Below are 18,664 nucleotides of genomic sequence, written 5' to 3' on the forward strand. Positions count from 1 at the left end.
GGCTGATTACTGTCCCCAGAGTTTCTGATTCTGTAGGTCTAGGGGTGGGGCCTGAACATTTGCATTTCTGATACTTCTCAGGTGATGCTGACACTGCTGGTCCAGGGACCACGCTTGGAGAACCACTACACTAGGGCAAGCAGGAAGAGAGTCCTCCTTCTGGAACTGAAGCAGGCAGTGTGAAGACCCATGTGGGTAAGGAGGTTTGGAAGAAGAAAGAAATGGAAAAGACAGAAAAATAGGGATCATGTGCAGATCGGGCAGAACAAAAGGAAAAGTCTCACTCCATAACAAATGCAAGTAGGGGGAAGTTGCTAGGTGATGGATGAGGGAGAGAGGTGAGTTTCTACTGTAGGAAAAACCAGGTGAGAGGCAGGAGCATAGAGTTGGAAATATGCATGTTTGGGAAGGCAGAGGAGGTGGAAATTTCTCATTAAGAAGTGGGGAGTGGTGTGGTTGGCACTGGTTAGGGTGGGAGTGGAGATGAGCTGGGGGAGAAATGCCTCTGTAGAGTAAGGGGCACAGCTGAGATGTGGCAGAGAGGGCTAATTTCAGGGCTGTGTGGTTTGGCTTGGTAGTGCAGCACAATAGAAACTGGGAGAAAGGGGGTGGAATTTAGATGTGTGACCTGCCCTGTAGCTTTCTTGCTCTCTGCATTTATCACATCACATCACACCCAGCAAGACAGCCCCCCTCCTCCTGGCTCATTAGGAGATTTGATTTGGAGTGGCTCCTGCTGTCAGCAGCTGTCTGGGGCAAGATCTTTACGCTCCCCACTCCCAGTGCAGCAGCCAGCCTTCAGCCAGCAGCGGGGCTCATTAGAAGAGGGCCCCCTGGACACTTGATTTCAGCTCACTGGTGACTGGAAAGAGTTAATACCTATTCTTTGCTGCCCCCTGCACAGCCTCTGGGTACAGAGGGAGGCAGCTGTGGGCTGTGGGGACTTCTCCCTGAGCTGCAGCCAGAGGAGCTTCAGGTTAGTGAGGCTGAGCTCAGCTCAGGGGCACCTTCTGCATCCTGCCAATGAGGATGGGCGTGCAGACTGTGCCCGGGAGCTGAGCCGCCGCCCGCTGGGTGTAGGCTGCTTCAGTATTTACTGGATGTGACAAGCAGAGAGAAGAGCTTTCAGCGGGGCCGCTTGCTGCCTGGCTCAAGTGGTGGGAGGTGTGTTGTGCATGCCTGTGTGTATATATGTGTGTGTGTGCGCCTATGTGTTCATGCACACATGCCCTTCACTCGCCGAGGATTTGACTGCTAAAAGAAAGATCTACTTTTTCCCCAGAGCACCTTAACCCGCAGCCTCTCTGACCATCCAGTTGGCAAAGACCCTCAGGCCATGAGGACTGGCCAAAGACAGTGAGTACTGCCTTTGCTTTTCTCTTTCTTCTCCGGGGTGTCTGTGTGCACCGATTGCATTATCCATATTTAATTAACTTGCCTCTTCATGCATATTGATTGCTTTCTTCCCTTGGAGGCTCTAGTTTCTCTCCCCCTCTTTGTAAATCTTTGCTCTTTGCTTTTAACCTTCGTTTTTTCTTTGAGTATCCTCTCTTCCCATTATGTCTCATCCTGTCTGCCCCAGACACACCTGTGACTTGATGCCCACCTATGAGGGCACATGCACTGTGGGGGCAATCACACCTTTGAACTTCCTGGGCATTGGGTAACTCCTAACTCTCAGAAGTCCAGGGCCAAATGGGATAAAAGCCCTGAGGTGCTGGGGTGGGTAAGGCAGCTGGGTCAGAGTGTCCTGCTGATTCTTATTTATTGGCATCTGTGGGTGACAGCATCAAATGGGTAGTGGAGGGTCTGAGCAGCAATTTGGGCAGCACTGGATTTGAAGGAGAGAGACAGGCATCTGAACAGCATGGGCAAGCCAGTGTGGGCTGGCAGTGGGATGGGAAGAGAGACAAGGCGGGGACAGAAGGCTGGGTAATCCCCTGCCCCAAATGACTTTGCCTGCGATGTAGGTAGGTAGTCGTCTCTGGTTCCACTTGGCTCTAGGATAATAAAGGTCCCTGCATGGGTTTCCCCTTCCCCTGGGGCCATATCCCACAGCAAGAGGCCTAGGTGCCCCAAACATGACTTCTAGGGACCGTCACAGCTGCAAAAGCTTTGATTTCATGACTTCTGGGGAAGCAGGTGTAAGCCCGGTTAGGAGAAAGATTAAAGAAATGTCCCTGCAGCCAGGGAACACAATCCGTGACAATGGACCTTCATACACAGTCTAACTAATTTTTTTTTCTAGTTTTAACAAAGCAATCTTTTAATTTTATTAATTATAGTATTATTAAAGAAGCTATTTTTAAAAAGTACTTGTGAAATAGTCGCGGTAATATAAAAATAATTTAAATGGTGTAGCTCACATAGGAGTCTTATCTATCTAAATTAGGTTCCTTTTAAAATGGGTTCTATGTTTGATGTCAGAGTTCCCCAGGGGAGCCCTTAATGGATAGGCTGCTCTCCTCAAGTGTTTCTTCCTATCAGAGGTCTTCCGTGGGAACAAAGGGTTTGAAGCACTGAGAATGGGACCCTCAGGAGAGGAAGACTGTAAGTCAATCAGCTTTCAACCTCAATGACCCCTGTCTTCCCACACTCATGTCCTTCCTGCTTCTCGTCAAGAATAGGCCAGGCCCCAGGCTGAGGAAGGTCATGTAGGCTCCATATGGGCGAGAAAGGGTGACGTGCATATTCATTTCTTCAGCCTGCACCTGTGATCCCTGCAGAGGAGCAAGCCTGTGTGGTGATGGTGCCTGACAAGCCTCTCTTGGAGTTCCTCCAACCTCCCTCCCACTCCCAATTTCCCGAGTCTCCACGCACTCCCACCTGGGACAGGTGCCCTTGGAGGGAGGCGAGAATCAGAGCAGCATCCAATCAGATTATTTTGGAGCAAGTGCCGACCCCCTCCTCCAACCCCACTGGCTGGTCACTTGGGCCCCACTTTAGTAAGAGAAAGAGAGCAGTAATTTTTGGTTTGCTAGGCCCACACCTCCCCTGAGGCACACGTCCCACTTTATATTTGATGGGCAGTGGTTGGGGAATCAGGAACTCCTAACCAATAATCAACATGAAGCCATCAACAATTTGTTCTTGTCCATCCTTGGTTTGTCGCCCCTGCTAAGGACAAGTAGACATTTGTGGGGCTGGGGGGATGTGTGTGGGGAGGTGTTCCGCTGGCGGAAACCCGTCTGAGAGGAAATGTAGTGCAGTCAGATGAGAGAGGGTGGCCCCTCTTACAGCAGATTCTTTGATTTTAGGTGAGAGGACGTGCAAGGGTAAATTCCTGAGCCCCGCAGTCTTATTTCCTGCCCTGACGTCCCTGCACACCAGCCCAAGGGTTAACCGTAAGCGGATGCCTGTATGGCGGCCTTACTGATGCCACGCAGGTAATGAATCAATGGCCTATTTTCTTGCCCCTGACGCTTTCCTCTTTTCTCCACCTTGTCACCCCCTCTGTTATTTGAGTCTGGCCCAAGCCTTCTGAGCCCATGCGTGGTCTACTTGCATCTGTCCCCATAGGCCTCCTGTGTGAACTGCACGGTTCTTGTCTGTATGCCTCTTGCAAAGTTGTGGCCTTGCAAGCAGGACCTGCCTTAGCTGAAGCCCTCCCATTGACTGGTGAGACAGCTTGGCAGTGACTTATGGGGTGGGATGAGGGACTGTGCATGAGCTTGTATGGAACAATTTAGGGATCTCTGTGAGTTACTGGGATAGGGGCTGTAGAAAGGAGACAGATGAGGGAAAGCCTCGTTATTTTTAAAAAAGTATCCTTAACCTTTGACTCCTACTTCTGCCCTCATTATTTCAGACCTAGCTAAGAAGATTATAATTGAGGTCTTAGCTAGAAAGATAAAAATAAAAACCATTTTGTCCCAAAGAATATTTTGTTGAAGATTTTTGCAAACTATTTGGGAGAATCACAGTTGTCTTGGTAACAAGTAGCATCCTTTACACTGGTCCCTGCTAAACCTTGTTAAATGGCTTGCGTGGGTTTGCGATTTTTTGAAAGTCCTTTTGATTGCTCTTTGAGTGCAGTGACCTGAGTGTTTTATGACTGATGATCCTGAGGCACGAGGAATGAACCAACTCACTGAAAGTTGGGCTTTGGTCTGTGGGGCACCCTGAGCAGGACCTTAACTTGAATTCATGGAATGTGATGACTCGAGGGCCCTTAATCAGCTGCTCGCAAGGCGTGCTGTCAGACACCCTGCGATCTGCAAGCGCAAGTGGACACATAGGAAGCCCGCTGTCGCAGGAGAGAGAATAGCGTAGCCAGTGTTTGGAAATGCCATGAAATGGATGGCTTCACAATGCGGCCTGGCTGAGATTCAAGGTGGGAGCAGGGGACGTGCAGGCCCAATTTTTTGCAGGAGACAGGATATTTCTGGGAACTTGGATGTTCCAGCCCTAGGAGGCTCTTCAGAGATGTGCTGTGGAATACAAATGCTGTCCATCCCTGCCAAATATAATACCATCCCAGCAGAAATTTCTTGAATAAGGTTTCTGTGAACAAAGACAATTACCAGAGATGAAAATCCATTTGAAGTAAAAGAGATTGAATTGGATGACCTCTAAGGTCTCTTCCCACCCCTAGGAAAAAGAGGAAAGAAAGCCAAGCCAGAAGGACTTCTTTCAACATGCAGAATGGCATCTTCTAGGACTATTTCTGTGGCAAATTGTTGCAAACGTGCAAGCGGCACTTCCTTTTTCTAAGTCACTCTTAAGTCCTGATTTGATGATACTAAACGCATCCCACTTACCTTTGCCTTCAACACAAGGAGTTGTCATAGTTAAAGGTCAGGGGTCAGCAAACTTATTCTGTCAAGGGCTAGAGAGTAAATATTTTTGGGTTTGTGGGCCATATGGTCCAGAGTTGCAACTACCCAACTCTGCCCTTGTAGTTGAAAGCAGCTTTAGACAATTTGTAAACAAATGGTGTGGTTGTGTTCCAATAAAGTTTTATTTACACAGACAGGCACCTTTTCAGGGCTATAGTTTGTCAACCTCTGATTAAAGGTTAGCAGAGGCTAGCTGGGCATGGTGGCTTGGGCCTGTAATCCCAGCTACTCAGGAGGCTGAGGCAGGAAGATCACTTGAGGCCAGGAGCTTGAGACCAGCCTGGGTAATATAGCAAGACCGTGTCTCTAAAAAAAAATATTAAACATATTAAAAAAAGGTAAAGTGGTAAACGGAGACTAATGTTGGGAGTCAGAAAGAGACATTAGAGTAACTTCTCACTGGATCTGTTATAAGAGATAACTATTTAAGTGCCTGATGTCATTATGTGGGTCCTTTGGAAAATAAAACATATGAGAAATGTAAACATACATGTTAAAAATTTAATTATGCTTATTGAGATAAGCCAAAATGTAAATAGGAATACATGAGCTTAGTTAGGCAAGCATAAGAACTGACAAAGGGGACATTGGTTCTTAATTGCTGATTGTACCAATTACTCTTCTCCCCCTGCAGGCATCAATCCTATGGGTTGACTATAGCTAGATTTGTGGGATGAGTGGGGAGAACTTGAGTTGGAACTGGCCTGCCTTGAGGCCCCCTACTTTGTGCTTAAGACTCTGATATGCACCCTGCACCCTGCAAACATCCCTCTGCTCCTGGTGTGGGTACCCCTTCTGGGTCTTTGCAGTCAGGAGCTGCTGCTGCTGCTGTTACTTTGCCCTCCTTGTGGAAAAGCAAAATGTGGATTGTTATTTTGTTATCACTGTATTTTCTTTCCCTACAGAGAATCCTAATTTAGAAATTCTTCCAAGCTAATGACCTTCATTGACTTACCATCAACTTGCTGTGTCAGCTTTGAAAAGCATTAAGCCTCTAGGGGGTCGGGTGGGGTACCTATGATTCTCTAGGTGGTCTCTTCCTGTTCATGAAGTCTTCAGAGACCACCTGGGGAAGGGTGGGGGCAGTGCTGGCTCCCGTAGCAGCAGCTCCAGGGGCCCTGTAAAGAGCTGACAGCTGTGATCATGAGAGTTTCCCCGTCCTTCTGCCCCTGTGCTTGTTGCAGGAACAAAGGGATGAGGACTCGACTGGGATGCCTGTCTCACAAGTCAGACTCGTGTAGTGATTTCACAGCTATTCTTCCAGACAAACCCAACCGCGCTCTCAAGTGAGTAGTATGGCCACGTGCCATTCCCTGGGTAATATAGCAAGTCATATAGCTCACTTCTTTAGTGAGTTGCTGACCAGATGAGCCACTGGAAAAATCCTGTCTCTTGGCAGCTCCTTTTATATCCCTGGACGTGAGTGAAAGGAATGTTTATTTTCCTTTTCAAAATGTATAGCTTAGTGATCTCAGAATGGGAATCCTCTTTTTTTTTTTTTTTTCCTAAGAAAGCCATATCATCCATCACTCATAAAACCGTGGGTGGCAAAGGATACTTCTTGGTTCTACTTAGTTGTCAATCTGAGCTCTCAATTTGGAAATAAATGTTCAAATTTACTCTAAAAATATGCTTAGATTCAAGTAACCTGAATTCAGCACCTCTTCTGTGCTGGTGCTGTATTAAATGTCACAGATGTTACCTTGTGTAACCCTCACACAACTATGTAGTGGGCATCATTATCCCCATTTCAGAAGTGCAGACATTTAGGTGACAGTAAGAATGGAGTCAGGAGCTGAGTCTAACTTTTCTGACTCTAAGACCAGTTTCTTTCCATTGTTACCTCGATACCTTTAAATCATGTACTTACTTAGCTTTGTTCTTTAGACTAAAAGCCAACAGACAAAATTCACTGAATTCCAGTCTTGAGGTTTTTTTTCATCAGTTACTTAAGAATGTACAAATTTAGTGACAGAATTGCAGGAATCCAGATGCAGTCTTCATTTGCTACCCGCACCCCTCCCCACATTTTTCCAATTTGTTTTCTTGAGCAAATCTTAGTGGTTGTTGAGGGCAAGGAGGTTATTTCAGAAACATTCAAGACAAATGTTTCTTTTTTTCTAGGAGATTATCCACAGAAGAAGCTACGAGGTGGGCAGATTCCTTTGATGTGCTGCTCTCTCATAAGTGTAAGTAGAATTCAGGTCGTATCGTGACATGGCAAATCATCCATTTAGTGAGAGATGTACCAAAGGCCTGTGATGATCCAGGTATGTACTAGGTGTTCCAGACTTCTGTGGGCCCTGCTCTCCCAGAGCCTCCTGCCTAGAGCAGCATATAGAAAAGAAAATGAATGATTTAATTGCAGTGAGATGAGGGCCTTCTTTTCTGTTTTCTGGGTTCAAAGTATGATCCCAAGAAGCCTTTCTATTCTCAGCAGTTTTAGCAAGAGAGAGTTTAGCTTAGGGGTTTGGAATGATTGGCTCACTTGGGAATGAAAGAAGCTAGGTTCCAGCCAGATCTTGTTTGTAGAATTGAATGGCCTCCCCGCAAATTATGGGAGAGTCTTGGGCTATGCATCAGTCAAATGAATATTTTGTGCATTTTATTATTCACTTGAGTTGACAGTTTTTGAGTTTTATTGTTGCTTTTTGTTTTGAGGGTTTGCTATCCCAGCTGCATTTTACCCCTCAATTTCTTACTGAGTATACATTTTACTGGAATACAACTTCTGCTCTCCTTCCTTTTCCATTTTTCTCTTCCTCATCTGTAATGCCTTTTGTTTCCCACAAAGGCAGAAATAGTTGTGCATATAGTGGTGTGGAGAGGGCAATTTGATGTCAGCCAAAGTTTTCATCTCTTGCTTTTTCTCATTATGTGCAAGTTCAAATTAATGGGCTTTGAAACTAGTGGCATTTAATACCTGGGCATGGCAGAGCAAGGGTGAGGAAGAGGGAGGAGTTTTGTGAAGAGAAAGAAGGCTTCAAATAGACATTTCCTGCTCCTCTTAAATATGTCGCAGTGATATTAGAAGCCCTAACTGATCTGGGAACAGAGGGCTGCTTTTAGTTTGGAGTAGTGTTTCCACTTAATTGGAGAAAATGGTTTGGTACAATTAAATGAAAGGCACTGGGTGGGAGTCAGACCTGCGTTCTTGATTTTGACTCAGCGTTGTTACTAAGTGGTTGGGTGGTCTTGACAGAAACTCTCAGTCCTCAGATGTCTTTAGAAGTGATTTTGCTTTCAATTTGATGAGCAGTTCCCTCCAGCTATGCTGCTGATCTGGATAAACTAATTAATAAATACGTTTGACTAGATTTTAAAATGAAATGCAAAATCTAAGAATAAGTACATATTGTAGCAAGCAGTTTTGTGAGACAGTCACTTTAGTATTCTGTGGATTGCACTTAGGAAGGAAAATAAGACAGCATAGATATAGCGTATGTAACATATGGCTACACCCCAAACAGCAAGCTTATGTGATGAATTTGCCAAGGTAATGACAAATGTATAATAATATTTAGGATTTGCAGTAATGCTATTTTTTTTAATGAGGCTATTCTGACTTTTTTTCTGGAGTCACATTAGGCTAAACAAGTGTCACTACCAATTTACGCCTTCTCTTCTGGCTGGATTTCATTCAAGGTCATCTTGAAGTTTGGTTTCTATTTTAGCCTCACAACTGACTCACTTAGTTCAAGTCCCTGAGGCTGTTTCCTCATTCTAAAATGGGGATGGAGATGCTTGCTACCTGTCACTCAATATGAGAAATTTAATAAGAGGACACCTTTCATTAATTTTGGGTTCTCTACTTAAAGGTATTTTGTAAGAATATGGTGGGGTTTTTTTTAAAATGGTACTTTTATTTATCAAATGCAAAATAAATAGACCTTGAGAATAAGATTACAAATTTTGCTGCCAATTATTAATATTAAGGCATTATGGTCAGAGTTTATGGTGGTGAAATTAGTGATAGGAAGCTTAGGATATATTTAGATTGCTGCAGTAGCAAGACCTAGAAATGTAAATTTTATTTGTCTGATTTGATGACTTTTAAATCTGAAGACACTTGGTTCTGCTTCTGTCAGGGATGCTTTTGGTTTTCAGGAATGCAATGACACTTTTCTGAGACGGAGACTCTGATAAGGAGTTACAAGCTGACAGGTGCAGTGGCTCAGACCTATAATTCCAGCATTTTAGAGGCTGAGGCAGGAGGATCTCTTGAGGCCAAGGGTTCAAGGCCAGCCTGGGCAACATGGCAAGACCCCATCTCTAAAAAAATAATAATCCTAACAAATTATCTGGATGTGGTGGCATGTTCCTGTAGTCCCAGCTACCTAGGAGGCTGAAGTGGCAGGATCACTTGAGCTTAGGAGTTCAGGGCCAGCTTGGGAAACATAGTGAGACCCTGTCTGTACTAAAATAAAAAATTAGTGGAGTGCGATGGTGAATGCCTGCAGTCCTAGCTACTCAGGAGGCTGAGGCAGGAGGATTTTGCTAAAGCCCAGGAGGTTGAGGCTGCGGTGATCTGTGATCACACCACTGTACTCCAGCCTGGGTGACAGAGTGAGACCCTGTTTCTTAAAAAACAAAACAACAAACTGACACCAGATTGCTTCTTTGTAAAACTACTGCAGAAATAGGCTTTTTGAACTTTGAAGTTTTGTGATCCTTTTTGGAGTCTGATGTTCTGTTTATATTTCTGTTTAGTATAGAAGTAAAAGGCCAGTGGAGTGAATGTCTTTGAAAAGAAGGGGTCTTTATTCAGGAGTCACTGGTAGAATTTCAAGCTTTCAGAATTTGAACATGTACTTCCCTGTGAAGGCTATGGAGCAGTCAGCCCAGGTTATCTTGAAGGATGTTGACAACTTTCTGAAAGTCTAATTAATTTGAGTTGGCATTGTGACTCAATTAGGGCTGATTAAGCTTTCCCAAAGGGATTGCATGTGTGCTGGTCTCTTAGGAGGGGCAGTGTTGATCAGAGGTTTGTGGAGCTTGCAATTAAGACAATAACATGTCCTAAGAAGTGAAGAGTGAAGAATCCCTGAATGACTGGGCTCCAAAAAAAATGTACATGAGTCCAGAACCCACTCCCTGGTAATGCTCTACATGTAGGCAGCTGTCCCCCTTAAGATTTCTATTTCAGAAAATACAGATGATTATTCCCCCCACCAATTCTCAATCTATAGGACATCTTTGCCATTCCTGTTCTGTTGGGTGTTTTGGGCACTCATTTATGTTTAAAAAGATGTACCGAGTGCTCATGATGTGCAAAATCTATGGTAAGCAGCTGGAGGAGGGGAAGCACAAAGATGAACAAGGCACAGTCCATCTCTGGTGGAGAATGCAGCCTCTGAGCGAACAGGCATGCATACCAATAACACAGGAAACAATGCAGTGTGCTGACTACACGCTGGGTGGCCTCAAGATTCCAAATAGAATCCTGACATCAGTGCTCCTCTTCAATTCCGTCTTGTCAATATTAGAAGACCTAACTGATCTGGGGACAGAGGCTGCTTTTGGTTTACAGCATGGTTTCCACTTAATTGGGGAACATGCTTTTGGACAATTAAGCGAAGAGCATTGTCTGGTAGTCAGATCTGTGTTCTCAATTTTGACCCAGCTCTATTACTGGATATCTGGATGATCGGGATGGGATCTCTCAATCTCTTAGAGATTCTGTTTCTTCATCTATACAATGAAGGATCTGGAGTAGGAGGAGGTGTCAGAAGCTGGATCCAGGATGCTCTCTGTAGCAAACAGAGAGGCTGGGCAATAACCAATCACCTTTGGCAGGTAGTTTGACTCAGCACTGCCTGCAGGGTTATATAAAATACTGCTTCAGAGCTGAAATGGCTCCAGCACCAGAAGAGGGGCTATGGTGCCTGTGTTAAAAAGCTTCTCCTCTCCTTGGCTGAGCACCTCATAGGCTGAAATCTCAAGCAAAAGAAAGCAACTTTGCTATTTTTTAAACCTTAGAATTTAAAAAATCTGGAGGGCAAATGTTTGGAGCCATTTTATTTCCAATTATATTTGTTTACAAATGCCATATAAAGTGGAAGAAGCACCCATGGGGGTCCGGGAAGTAACCACTAGCTAAGCACTCTTAAAAACAAACAAACAAACAAACACTAACAAACGAACAATGAAATTGAAATTGCTGACGGCTTCATTAAATAGGGAAGGATTTCTAATGTGCATTAATTTGGCATCTTTTTCCTGTTCACCAGTAACAATTAGGCTCCATGTCTGAGTTGTGCATTTAGTCTGGCCCCAAGAGTGTGTGTGTGTGTGTGTGTGTGTGTGTGAATGTGTGTACACTCAGGAGACTTTCTGCTCTGCAGCTCATACCCAAGAGAGCAAAGGTTCCTCATTTGTGGAAGATCTTTTCTGACAGGTCGCTGGGAAACAGGCACAAAATCATGTGTATTCTTCTTTATTCCTCACGAGGTTCATGCAAACGTTTTTTATTTGTTTAGCTTTTAGTGGGACATTAAGTCCTGAACTCTGAGTTGGTGCTCCCTTCCTCTCCTTCATTCTCTCTCTTTCTTTCCTTCCTCCCTTCCTCCCTCCCTTCCTTCCCTTATTTCTCCCTTCCTTCTTGCCTCCATCTGTCCTTTGATACTTTTTGGACATAAAAAGTTAGATTTATTACAGTTTTAAGGTGAAGGTGAAGGCAGGGTTCCCTCACCTTTCCTCTCACTTCTTATGTGTGACCACACACCTGGGTGAATGAGCACCTCACCCCGGGCATTTATTTGGTGTTTAGCCTTGTTTCACTGTTTGCACGGAGCATGGAGGGTCTCCCTGATCTATCCCACCAGGCCCAGGGAATGCTGGGTTAATGGATAGTACAGTTAAAAGCTCTTCTGCATTTGCAGAGCTGTTATCTATCTCTGAGAACAGGATGCCCACAGAGAAACTTTTAGTTTTTAAAAATTAGCCCCTTTTGAGATAATGGTTGAGATATAAAAATATAATGACTGGAGCTGGTCACACAGCAACCAAGCAGAAGACCCCAGACAATCAAATAAACAAACATTAAAATTATCAATTCATGAAATTTCTTAAACTATTCATCTAAATGGCCTGTAGCTCTAGAACATACAGTTGAACAGTCAGGCTTCCATTCACTGCACAGCCCTCCCCACATCCCTCTCCAAGCCAAAAGGTTCTAGACAGTGTCACTCCAAGTGGTGTCCAAGGGAGGCAGCACCAATATCTGCTGGGAGCTTGTGAGAAATAAAAATCTGAGGGTCCTCTCAGACCTACTGAATCAGGATCCCTGGGGCTGGGGCCTGGGGATCTTTTTCTCACAAACCCTCCAGGAAGGTTTATGCACATCTCAGCTTGAGAAGCCCTGTTCTCAAAGGCACATAAGTAAAACCAGGAATCTGGAGCGTTCTGGTGGGGCAGGTGGCCTGTGCTTTCCAAGAAACATACTAAAGACTGTATCTCATATGGAAGCTTTCCAAAGTGCTCAGACAGCGCATCCCTAGCAGTACATTGTGAATCCCAGTTTCCACATATGTAGGGAGGAGGGTTCCACAGTAAATAAACAAACATGGCAGGTGTGCTTTCTGGATATATTGAGGATAAGAGCTAGAAAAAGATGTGCGAAGTAGAGATGGGTGGAAAATGAACGTCTTTGCTTCCTTGCCATCATCTTCACATTGTTGTAGTTTGTACTTGGACCCAGAAATGTGGGTGCATTTGGTCTTTATTGAAGGAATGCCTGGAATATATTAGGCAACTATTAAAAGCCTGTTGAGAAAGGTATGAATGAAAGCAACTGGACAGGCCTCTAACCCATTCTGTCACTTACCAGAGATGTGACTGTATTCAGATTACTTAACCCCTGTGAACCTCACTTTCCTCATCTGTAGAAGGGGAATGATGAGGCTTACCTTGTACAGTTGTGAGAGTTCAGTGTGATCATGGTTCTGAAATGCTAAGCATGATGATTTCTCCATAGAGGCACTCAATAAAAAATAACTATTCTAATTATTTTTGCTCTAACATAATATTAAATTCATTGAGAAAACATGCATTTCATGCCTCTTATATGCCAGAGATGGTGTCAGCTTCTTGATCCCACAGGCAGCTTGAGTTTGTGGATTGGAGGTAGTATTAGAATTGCCAATAGGGCTTCTTTGAATCCCATAATACTCGTCCCCTTTGCCTCATGAGCTTTTGGCAGCCCCTCTTCAAACCTCCCCATGCATGTGAGGGAATTCCATTGAGGATGTAGTTTTTAAAAGCCCAGAAGGTAAATTTGATATATTCCATTTCTTTGTGTGTGTGAATCCCTGCAATATTTCTACATCAAACTAACTAGACCAATATTTCTGGATACTTGATTTTCAAAATCTTTTAGGCTATGGACTGGTGTTCATGAGGGTTTTTTTTTCAGGGGGGCAGGGTACGGAGTCTCACTCTGTTGCCCAAGCTGGAGTGCAGTGGCACGATCTTGGCTCACTGCAACCTCCACCTCCCGGGTTCAAGCGATTCTCCTGCCTCAGCCTCCTGTGTAGCTGGGATTACAAGCGCCCGCCACCATGCCCGGCTAATTTTTGCATTTTTAGTAGAGACAGGGTTTCACCATGTTGGTCAGGCTGGTCTCAAACTCCTGACTTCACGATCTGCCTACCTCAGCCTCCCAAAGTGCTGAGATTATAGGCATGAGCCACCGCGCCCAGCTACATGAGGTTTTATAATACTTCTCCTGTATTAAAGGATTCCTTTGTGAATGCTAAACCTTCACCCTGTTAGGGGGACACTTCTTTTTTCTACCCCTTAATGGAAATTTCTTGCTGATGTCTTATAATAGTTGCAGACACAGGCTCCACCTTGATTTTCTGGTTACCTAACTTAGCTTCTCCTTGACAAAATAGGAAAAACATTGGAACAGGAGTTGTAAACCCAGGCTCTTCTTACTCTTCTGCTATCACATCCTAAGAATAAGAAGCCATGCAACCTCAGAGCTCACCATTTTTGTGTCCAGTGTAGGGTTTGATCACAGGCTCTCTCATGTCCTTTCTGGTGCAAAGACTTTGACAATCTTCAAGTCCTAATACAACTATCATAAATCATCTTGCTACGTATATACTAATGAGGTAGAGATCATTGAAGAAAATTACATTAATCACACTACTGAAGTATAATTAGCATATCAAATGGTTGCCAATAAAATGTCACAACTGGAAATAGTTTGTTCTCTACGTAATCTCTCTACATAAATCTTACTTAGTCCCAGTTATTTTTTTTATTTTTTTTAATATTTTTTCTTTTTATTATTATTATTATTATTATTATTATAATATTTTAGGCTCTATGGTACATGTGCACAACGTGCAGGTAAGTTACATATGTATACATGTGCCATGCTGGTGCGCTGCACCCACCAACTCGTCATCTAGCATTAGGTATATCTCCCAATGCTATCCCTCCCCCCTCCCCCCACCCCACAACAGTCCCCGAAGTGTGAAGTTCCCCTTCCTGTGTCCATGTGTTCTCATTGTTCAATTCCCACCTATGAGTGAGAATATGCAGTGTTTGGTTTTTTGTTCTTGCGATAGTTTACTGAGAATGATGATTTCCAATTTCATCCATGTCCCTACAAAGTACGTGAACTCATCATTTTTTATGGCTGCATAGTATTCCATGGTGTATATGTGCCACATTTTCTTAATCCAGTCTATCATTGTTGGACATTTGGGTTGGTTCCAAGTCTTTGCTATTGTGAATAGTGCCGCAATAAACATACGTGTGCATGTGTCTTTATAGCAGCATGATTTATAGTCCTTTGGGTATATACCCAGTAATGGGATGGCTGGGTCAAATGGAATTTCTAGTTCTAGATCCCTGAGGAATGGCCACACTGACTTCCACAAGGGTTGAACTAGTTTACACTCCCACCAACAGTGTAAAAGTGTTCCTATTTCTCCACATCCTCTCCAGCACCTGTTGTTTCCTGACTTTTTAATGATTGCCATTCTAACTGGTGTGAGATGGTATCTCATTGTGGTTTTGATTTGCATTTCTCTGATGGCCAGTGATGGTGAGCATTTTTTCTTGTGTTTTTTGGCTGCATAAATGTCTTCTTTTGAGAAGTGTCTGTTCATGTCCTTCGCCCACTTTTTGATGGGGTTGTTTGTTTTTTTCTTGTAAATTTGTTGGAGTTCATTGTAGATTCTGGATATTAGCCCTTTGTCAGATGAGTAGGTTGTGAAAATTTTCTCCCATTTTGTAGGCTGCCTGTTCACTCTGATGGAGTTTCCTTTGCTGTGCAGAAGCTCTTTAGTTTAATTAGATCCCATTTGTCTCTTTTGGCTTTTGTTGCTATTGCTTTTGGTGTTTTAGTCATGAAGTCCTTGCCCATGCCTATGTCCTGAATGGTATTGCCTAGGTTTTCTTCTAGGGTTTTTATGGTTTTAGGTCTAACATTTAAGTCTTTAATCCATCTTGAATTGATTTTTGTATAAGGTGTAAGGAAGGGATCCAGTTTCAGCTTTCTACATATGGCTAGCCAGTTTTCCCAGCACCATTTATTAAATAGGGAATCCTTTCCCCATTTCTTGTTTTTGTCAGGTTTGTCAAAGATCAGATAGTTGTAGATATGTGGCATTATTTCTGACGGCTCTGTTCTGTTCCATTGATCTATATCTCTGTTTTGGTAGCAGTACCATGCTGTTTTGGTTACTGTAGCCTTGTAGTATAGTTTGAAGTCAGGTAGCGTGATGCCTCCAGCTTTGTTCTTTTGGCTTAGGATTGACTTGGCAATGCGGGCTCTTTTTTGGTTCCATATGAACTTTAAAGTAGTTTTTTCCAATTCTGTGAAGAAAGTCATTGGTAGCTTGATGGGGATGGCATTGAATCTGTAAATTACCTTGGGAAGGATGGCCGTTTTGATGAAATTGATTCTTCCTACCCATGAGCATGGAATGTTCTTCCATTTGTTTGTATCCTCTTTTATTTCCTTGAGCAGTGGTTTATAGTTCTCCTTGAAGAGGTCCTTCACATCCCTTGTAAGTTGGATTCCTAGGTATTTTATTCTCTTTGAAGCAATTGTGAATGGGAGTTCACTCATGATTTGGCTCTCTGTCTGTTATTGATGTATAAGAATGCTTGTGATTTTTGTACATTGATTTTGTATCCTGAGACTTTGCTGAAGTTGCTTATCAGCTTAAGGAGATTTTGGGCTGAGACCATGGGGTTTTCTAGATATACTATCATGTCATCTGCAAACAGGGACAATTTGACTTCCTCTTTTCCTAATTGAATACCCTTGATTTCCTTCTCTTGCCTAAGTGCCCTGGCCAGAACTTCCAACACTATGTTGAATAGAAGTGGTGAGAGAGGGCATCCCTGTCTCGTGCCAGTTTTCAAAGGGAATGCTTCCAGTTTTTGCCCATTCAGTATGATATTGGCTGTGGGTTTGTCATAAATAGCTCTTATTATTTTGAGATACGACCCATCAATACCTAATTTATTGAGAGTTTTTAGCATGAAGCGTTGTTGAATTTTGTCAAAGGCCTTTTCTGCATCTATTGAGATAATCATGTGGTTTTTGACTTTGGTTCTGTTTATATGCTGGATTACATTTATTGATTTGCGTATATTGAACCAGCCTTGCATCCCAGGGATGAAGCCCACTTGATCATGGTGGATAAGCTTTTTGATGTGCTGCTGGATTCGGTTTGCCAGTATTTTATTGAGGATTTTTGCATCAATGTTCATCAAGGATATTGGTCTAAAATTCTCTTTTTTGGTTGTGTCTCTGCCCGGCTTTGGTATCAGGATGATGCTGGCCTCATAAAATGAGTTAGGGAGGATTCCCTCTTTTTCTATTGATTGGAATAGTTTCAGAAGGAATGGTACCAGCTCCTCCTTGTACCTCTGGTAGAATTCGGCTGTGAACCCATCTGGTCCTGGACTTTTTTTGGTTGGTAAGCTATTGATTATTGCCACAATTTCAGCTCCTGTTATTGGTCTATTCAGAGATTCAACTTCTTCCTGGTTTAGTCTTGGGAGGGTGTATGTGTTGAGGAATTTATCCATTTCTTCTAGATTTTCTAGTTTATTTGCGTAGAGGTGTTTGTAGTATTCTCTGATGGTAGTTTGTATTTCTGTGGGATCGGTGGTGATATCCCCTTTATCATTTTTTATTGCATCTATTTGATTCTTCTCTCTTTTTTTCTTTATTAATCTTGCTAGCGGTCTATCAATTTTGTTGATCCTTTCAAAAAACCAGCTCCTGGATTCATTTATTTTTTGAAGGGTTTTTTGTGTCTCTATTTCCTTCAGTTCTGCTCTGATTTTAGTTATTTCTTGCCTTCTGCTAGCTTTTGAATGTTTGCTCTTGCTTTTCTAGTTCTTTTAATTGTGATGTTAGGGTGTCAATTTTGGATCTTTCCTGCTTTCTCTTGTGGGCATTTAGTGCTATAAATTTCCCTCTACACACTGCTTTGAAAGCATCCCAGAGATTCTGGTATGTTGTGTCTTGGTTCTCGTTGGTTTCAAAGAACATCTTTATTTCTGCCTTCATTTCGTTATGTACCCAGTAGTCATTCAGGAGCAGGTTGTTCAGTTTCCACGTAGTTGAGCGGTTTTGAGTGAGATTCTTAATCCTGAGTTCTAGCTTGATTGCACTGTGATCTGAGAGATAGTTTGTTATAATTTCTGTTCTTTTACATTTATTGAGGAGAGCTTTACTTCCAAGTATATGGTCAATTTTGGAATAGGTGTGGTGTGGTGCTGAAAATGATGTATATTCTGTTGATTTGGGGTGGAGAGTTCTGTAGATGTCTATTAGGTCTGCTTGGTGCAGAGCTGAGTTCAATTCCTGAGTATCCTTGTAGATTTTCTGTTTCGTTGATCTGTCTAATGTTGACAGTGGGGTGTTAAAGTCTCCCATTATTAATGTGTGGGAGTCTAAGTCTCTTTGTAGGTCACTCAGGACTTGCTTTATGAATCTGGGTGCTCCTGTATTGGGTGCATATATATTTAGGATAGTTAGCTCTTCTTGTTGAATTAATCCCTTTACCATTATGTAATGGCCTTCTTTGTCTCTTTTGATCTTTGTTGGTTTAAAGTCTGTTTTATCAGAGACTAGGATTGCAACCCCTGCCTTTTTTTGTTTTCCATTTGCTTGGTAGATCTTCCTCCATCCTTTTATTTTGAGCCTATGTGTGTCTCTGCACGTGAGATGGGTTTCCTGAATACAGCACACTGATGGGTCTTGAGTCTTTATCCAATTTGCCAGTCTGTGTCTTTTAATTGGAGCATTTAGTCCACTTACATTTAAACTTAATATTGCTATGGGTGAATCTGATCCTGTCATTATGATGTTAGCTGGTTATTTTGCTCATTAGTTGATGCAGTCTCTTCCTAGTCTCGATGGTCTTTACATTTCGGTATTATTTTGCAGTGGCTGGTACCGGTTGTGCTTTTCCATGTTTAGCGCTTCCTTCAGGAGCTCTTTTAGGGCAGGCCTGGTGGTGACAAAATCTCTCAGCATTTGCTTGTCTGTAAAGTATTTTATTTCTCCTTCACTTATGAAGCTTAGTTTGGCTGGATATGAAATTCTGGGTTGAAAATTCTTTTCTTTAAGAATGTTGAATATTGGCCCCCACTCTCTTCTGGCTTGTAGGGTTTCTGCCGAGAGATCCACTGTTAGTCTGATGGGCTTCCCTTTGATGGTAACCCAACCTTTCTCTCTGGCTGCCCTTAACATTTTTTCCTTCATTTCAACTTTGGTGAATCTGACAATTATGTGTCTTGGAGTTGCTCTTCTCAAGGAGTATCTTTGTGGCGTTCTCTGTATT

General features: G+C 43.0%; 1 protein-coding gene across 13 annotated transcripts in view; it reads left to right on the top strand.

Moving 5' to 3' along the window:
• RGS8 (regulator of G protein signaling 8) overlaps positions 1-18,664 on the top strand; it is a 66,777-nt gene that overhangs the window by 29,426 nt on the left and 18,687 nt on the right. For 10 of the 13 annotated variants that reach the window (XR_008511150.2, XR_008511152.2, XR_008511131.2 and 7 more), the window contains 4 exons: positions 82-195; positions 1,283-1,356; positions 6,023-6,124; positions 6,963-7,027. Coding sequence is in view for 8 of the 13 variants with exons in the window: in XM_054524475.1 (XP_054380450.1) it covers positions 190-195; positions 1,283-1,356; positions 6,023-6,124; positions 6,963-7,027 (247 nt within the window). In the remaining 5 variants the exon portion in view is untranslated. Of the gene's footprint in view, positions 1-81; positions 196-987; positions 1,165-1,282; positions 1,357-2,487; positions 2,551-3,257; positions 3,387-6,022; positions 6,125-6,962; positions 7,028-18,664 lie in introns of those variants that run through there. The other 3 variants (XM_054524503.1, XM_054524498.1, XM_054524505.1) reach the window with 3 other exon arrangements.

The sequence above is a fragment of the Pongo abelii genome, chromosome 1 (genome assembly GCF_028885655.2).
Source record: "Pongo abelii isolate AG06213 chromosome 1, NHGRI_mPonAbe1-v2.0_pri, whole genome shotgun sequence".
Lineage (NCBI taxonomy): Eukaryota > Metazoa > Chordata > Mammalia > Primates > Hominidae > Pongo > Pongo abelii.